Here is a 6,171-nt window from a genome sequence, read left to right on the forward strand (position 1 = left end):
ATCGATACATTGAAGGCAAATAGGTTTATTTGAAAACGCCTTACAAATGAAGTCAACTCCAAATGTGAATGAGTCGACTCCTTCGTATTTTACATTGACCCATGTAACCTATGTATCAATACATTAAGGTCAGAATCATTTTCTTTCAAAACTCATTAAGTATGTATTGATACATATCCATTTGTATCGACCCATTGACTCATTTTTCATGAAAAAACATATTTTTAACTTGTAATGACCTATTTAATATGATTTTGCATGTCCTATTATGATGATGCACATCTAAACATAGACGGTAAGATCCAACATACACAAAGTACTAAGTGACTTACTTTTGACATCATTCAAAACATATATAAGAGAATAGTGCACTCACAAGAAAACCTCCCCAATATGAATCACTGAAGTCAGTAAGGGCGATGGTTGAATTCTGTTGGAAAAAGAGCCCTTTTTGCATGTTTCTCTTGGATGTAGCACAATATCCTAATTACTGCCAACATGTGGATGTTGGTTGATTTTGCCAAATATTGGCTTAACCTACAAATAGTAAATGTGATGTTAAGACTTGAACGTGTGAGATATAACAATTTACTTATTAAACTTCTGAACTTTGTTTGATCAGACAAAGTGGGTTCATTCTCTATGTCAATTTTTTGGTTGGGATCCATGCGAGTGCAGGTCAATTTAGTTGTAACAAGTCAATGTTATATTTTCTTTGGCGTAAAGTGATACTCTTGGAAGATCTAGCAATCTCAAAACCTAAAAAGTATTAGAGATGACCTTGGTCTTTGATGCTAAACCTCGCGCCTAAAATAGACTTAATATGAAATGTTCCAGTTATATTGTTTTCCACGAATAAGATATCAACATAAATAAGAATAATAGTGAAAGTATCCCAATGTTTGATAAATAGGAAATAATAAGACTTTGATGGTTTAAATCCTAAAGTAAATAAAATGAAAGTTAATTATTGTTTTTAAAAGGATTTACCCATGAACATCCTTTTACAAGGAAATGAAAATTTTAGATTATTTTCTAATCAAATAGCGAATAAAACTTAGAACGGTTAGTCTGCAAATCAAACAAAGATTTGTCATAGGCTCATCTTGAACCAAGATAAAGTTTTGAGTTAGTTATCATATGAACTGAATCAGAGTTTTACGTTAACCACAAATCAAACCAGAATTTTTATCGAACTAATCTCAAACCTACTAAGCTTTTACGCCAATATGAACTTAGGAATCGAGATTTTAACTGAGCTGATATCAAATCGATAAAACTTTTAGCCGAACTAAACTCAAAAACCGTGTAAAGATTTTCATCGGTTGATTGAAAAGTTTAAATTAATCGTATTTAAAAGAAAAAACTAATCCTTATGAAAATGGACTAACTAATATGACCTTTGAATTAAAGGACGACATAGCTATTTTTTAATGTGTCCCACTAAAATTAGAGAAGATATGCGAATAGTTTTAGATGTTTAACAAATTGTAACACTTTATTATAAGTGTTAGCCATCTCCTAAACATAAGTAATCATGCAAATTGCTGTCCAATTTTTGTGTATCATTGTCTCAAAATAATGGAGTATAATAATGGTTAGAAACCGTATAATTTTGGTATTGACTTGGTCCCACCGAATGCTTCGCCCTAATCTTCGTTGACGCGTATACAACCATCAAACTATTTTTAGCATTCCAACTTCACCAAAACACATTGATTTTTCATGCATATCACCAAAACTATATTATTATTAAATAAAAAAATAGTAAACTCACATTTTCTTATAAACTTTTCATTAATTTAATTATTCCTCACTAACCCAAGATTCCTTTTAAAATTAAAATAGCATATAAACTATATTTTATTATATCTAGAAGATTATGTTTGAATGAAATGTCTGAATTGTTGAACAAACAAACAATGGGTTGTCTTGAACTAAAATTAAACAGAATACCCTTTTCCTCTTCTTTCTCAATTCTCTCTCTTTCTCTCATTTTTTCTATCTTCCTTATCTCAGGTACATTTTTCTCTCTTTTTTTTCTTCTTCTACAATTATTGCAACATTTATGCACAAATAATTAAATCAATTGCATTTAAAGTTAATTACACGTTCTTCATTTTGCAGGTTAAATTTTGAAATTGAGTTTATATTTCAAAAATTGACCCAATTCTAATGTTATGATAAATTGGAATTATTGGCAGGAAAAAAATAGTGCTTTTGTTTCATAATTTAGGTCAGAGAAAGAAAAATATTGTTGTAGAATATGGGATATCTCAATTCAGTTTTGTCCTCTTCAAGTCAGGTTCATGCTATGGATGATGCACCTGTTAGCGGTGGTGGTCTCAGGTATTTTTCTTGTGTTTTACAATTTCAAAATTGTGTTGATTTGCATGTTCATGACTTGTTTTTTCTTTTGTTGTGAACTATGATGCACGGATATCAGAAACACGACACCGACACGTTGACAACGATAATAATTTGAAAGAAATGAATAAATCAAATGTAATCATAAGTTTCGGTGTTGGTTTCAGACACCGACGCAAACACCTTTTTTCCAAGGCGTCGGTGTTACATGGATTGTTGTTATTCTTTGTGAAAAATGGACTCTATTGTGACACAATTTGTTATGTTGTGTATGTGTAGTCACAATGGAAAATTCAGCTATGGGTATGCTAGCTCGCCCGGCAAGAGATCTTCAATGGAAGATTTTTATGAGACAAGAATTGATGGTGTAGATGGTGAAATCGTTGGCCTTTTTGGAGTTTTTGATGGTATAGTTGCACATTTCTCTAGTTTTTGTTAGGAAATCATGCTATGGATTTTTATATCACAACTTTTTTTATTAATTTGTTTCTTTTCTGGATTTTACATTGAAAAACTAACTGCAAGTTTCTTGTTTATAACTCTTTCAGGTCATGGCGGTATTCGTGCGGCTGAGTATGTTAAGAAAAACCTGTTTAGTAATTTGATCAGTCACCCAAAATTTATTTCTGACACCAAATCAGCCATATGTATGTTATCTCCTACGGCTTATTTTTGATTTGTTAAATCTGTATAATCTGTATAATAATTCTTATTTTTCTACAGCTGATGCATATAATCATACCGATTCGGAATATCTGAAATCAGAAAACAATCATCACAAAGATGCAGGATCTACTGCGTCTACTGCCATTCTAGTTGGTGATCGTTTGCTTGTTGCAAATGTTGGAGATTCCAGGGCTGTTATATGCAGGGGTGGTAATGGTAAGAGTACTAGCTTCATCTATTATTTACTTGATTTCCTTCCCCTAAAAGTAATCCAGAGGTTGAAGATGATACACAAGACAAACCATTCATTAGAGTTTTTAGGGAGGCCCTGACCTTATCCTAATACTCCGAGCATACCAAGGTCTTTCCTAATCATTTTCATGCGGTTTCTCCTATATAAAAAAAAATCCTAAGCATCAGTATGTATAAAAAAGTCAGTTAGATGCAGACCTATTTCTGTTAATGGCCTGCTATCATTTTATCGTACAATAATTAGTGCAATATAATCGCTTCTAAACTTCCTATGTAGAATGATTACTCAATATTTTCTTTCCAATTGTGGTATCCTGTAGCATTTGCTGTTTCTCGAGATCATAAGCCAGACCAAACTGATGAGAGGCAAAGAATTGAAGATGCAGGAGGCTTTGTTATGTGGGCTGGTAAGATGACACAATTAGTTTTTTTATTTATGTAAAATATTTTTTCTCGTTTATCGCTATTGATAGGCATAATTTTTACAGGAACTTGGAGAGTTGGAGGTGTTCTTGCTGTTTCTCGTGCATTTGGCGATAGACTCTTGAAGCAGTATGTTGTTGCTGATCCTGAAATCCAGGTATGTGTCTACTATGGTTGGTGACCTTAAATCTGATTAGTTTTGCTTCTATGTGTATTTATGTTGCATGATTGTGGTTTTGCAGGAAGAAAAAGTTGACAGTTCTCTTGAGTTTCTTATTCTGGCTAGTGATGGGCTATGGGACGTCGTCACAAACGAGGTTTAGAACAATATTCATTTCCTTCCTTTTCAATTCTCTCTAATGACTGTTATGAATCTACATCCTAACTACTTAAATTCCGATGAATTAAGCCCTGCTGACTAGAGATGGAATGTTTTATGTTTTAGTAATGTCGTACTATAAAGTTATACTTTTCCAACTTATCTAAAATTTTAAGTATTCTTTAGGAAGCCGTTGCTATGATTAAACCACTTGAGGATGCAGAGGAGGCGGCAAAGAGGCTGATGCAAGAGGCATATCAGAGAGGTAGCGCTGACAATATCACTTGTGTTGTCGTTCGTTTCTTGATGAACCAAGGCTCTTCTTCTCATACTAGCTCCGTGTAATTAACCGTCCTTAGTTAGAGGGTTTGTGCATTGGTCAAGTGGTGGATATCCAAACATATGAAACATAGGAAAAAATCAGGTTATATTGGGAATTAACATATTCAAACTCGTTATTGTTCTGTTAAATAGAGTTGTTCTCACTGTATCACTTACATTAAGAATAGGGAGATTAGCCAAACATAAAATTACTACTACTGCATGTAAACATGATTCTTTGTTGCTTATTTGATGTTTCTAGGGTTAGTTATTTTAGTCCCATGTAATATATATGTGAATTATGGCTTGTATACGACTAATTATGAGAAACATGTATTGATGATGTATTTGCTTACTTTCAAATTGCAATATTAAACAATAAACACAGTTTTAGAATCTGTAATGGAAAATTTTAACTTGTTCTGAACAAAGGTCTTGGTTGGTAAAAAGTTGCCGGCCATGAATAGTATCCATTAAGAATGTGATGCTTAACTTTAGCAGAATACTTGATTTAAGCTTTATCTCAAATAAGTGTATTTCTTATCGGGTTGTTTTTGGAATTTGAAAATAGTCACAGAAGAAGTTATTGGGATGAGTTGCAGAACGATTCGCTTTCGTTAAGAAGTTTCGCGTAACTGTCCAAAATTATTCAAAGCAGTCGACCTACCGCTGTGTCTTCAGAATAAAACAAACTCAGTTTTATAATGGACGATTACTATTTACACGGTAGATAATCGGTTTAGAAATACACTCTTTGATGATACAAAGATCATTCAAATATGGTGTAAATATCACTCATAATATCTGACATAATAATCAGTCGTAATAATTTCTCAAATCAAGAGAAATTTCAATAATTCTTTGAAGAGAATTTAATATTAATCATTTGACTATTCAAAATGATTTTTCAAACAAAGAGAAATTCGAATAACTTTCTAAAGAGAATAAAAAAATTATACTTAATCATTTCTCAATTTAAACGAGGAAAAATTAACATAATTATTTAAAGAGAATTCAAGAAAATACTCAGAAAATTCAAAAAGGGGTAGAAGTTGGTGTTTCGACAATTCGAAAGACGCGGAATTATGAGAGTGGTAAAGGAAAATCTCAATAAATTTTTGGTGTGTTTTAGAATGAAATAATTTTTTTTCTTATATAACAAAATGAGTTAACTAAGATATCTCAGTTAAGCAAATGTGACACTAAGAATGTGAGACTAAAAAGTTTTTTCAACAAACACTTCAGAAACTTTTTCAAATTCATCTTCCTATATTAGAATATTTACATAATGTTTCAACAATCCCCCACTTGAATTTAAAAGGTGTTTCAGAAGTAACGTTAAACGTTTTTAAGATTGTGCATAAACAAAGGTGTTTAGAACTTGAACCTTTGCGTAGCAAGTAGGATTCTGATTCAACAATAGTGACATTATTGTCTTAAATTCTATCTCAGACATCAAATTCAGACATAATCTTTTTTTAAAGTGTATTCTAATGGCGTGTGTTTTAATGGGCTTGCACGTGTATCCCGATTTAGCGAAGGCTCTAGGAATTCAGCCTCAAAATTTCTTATGAACCGACCTAAGTTCCACAATCACATAGGTGGGTCTATTAAGAGTACTCTTGTAGCCTAGATACTCCCTCATACATAATATAAATTTCATAAAAAAATTCTATCATCTCACCCTCTTATCGCTTCAGGATTCATACTTGTCTTATTTACTCTAGCATGATCACCTCATATTACTCACAACTTATTACTACCCATTGAATATATTTTTTGGGATCTCCAATCATTTAGGCTACCATCATGAGTAACTCATT

At 32.2% G+C, this 6,171-nt stretch overlaps 1 protein-coding gene across 1 annotated transcript; it reads left to right on the forward strand.

Annotated features, from left to right (window-relative positions):
• Positions 1 to 1,719: 1,719 nt before the first annotated feature.
• On the forward strand, positions 1,720 to 4,703 carry LOC127087806 (probable protein phosphatase 2C 59). The gene is made up of 9 exons (XM_051028730.1): positions 1,720 to 2,019; positions 2,205 to 2,349; positions 2,647 to 2,774; positions 2,916 to 3,014; positions 3,091 to 3,249; positions 3,606 to 3,692; positions 3,774 to 3,865; positions 3,951 to 4,025; positions 4,214 to 4,703. The coding sequence occupies exons 2-9, from the start codon at positions 2,267 to 2,269 to the stop codon at positions 4,370 to 4,372; spliced, it is 882 nt and encodes a 293-aa protein (XP_050884687.1). The 5' UTR covers positions 1,720 to 2,019; positions 2,205 to 2,266; the 3' UTR covers positions 4,373 to 4,703.
• The last annotated feature ends 1,468 nt before the right edge of the window (positions 4,704 to 6,171 follow it).

This window comes from Lathyrus oleraceus, chromosome 5 (genome assembly GCF_024323335.1).
Source record: "Lathyrus oleraceus cultivar Zhongwan6 chromosome 5, CAAS_Psat_ZW6_1.0, whole genome shotgun sequence".
In the NCBI taxonomy this organism is placed as follows: domain Eukaryota; kingdom Viridiplantae; phylum Streptophyta; class Magnoliopsida; order Fabales; family Fabaceae; genus Lathyrus; species Lathyrus oleraceus.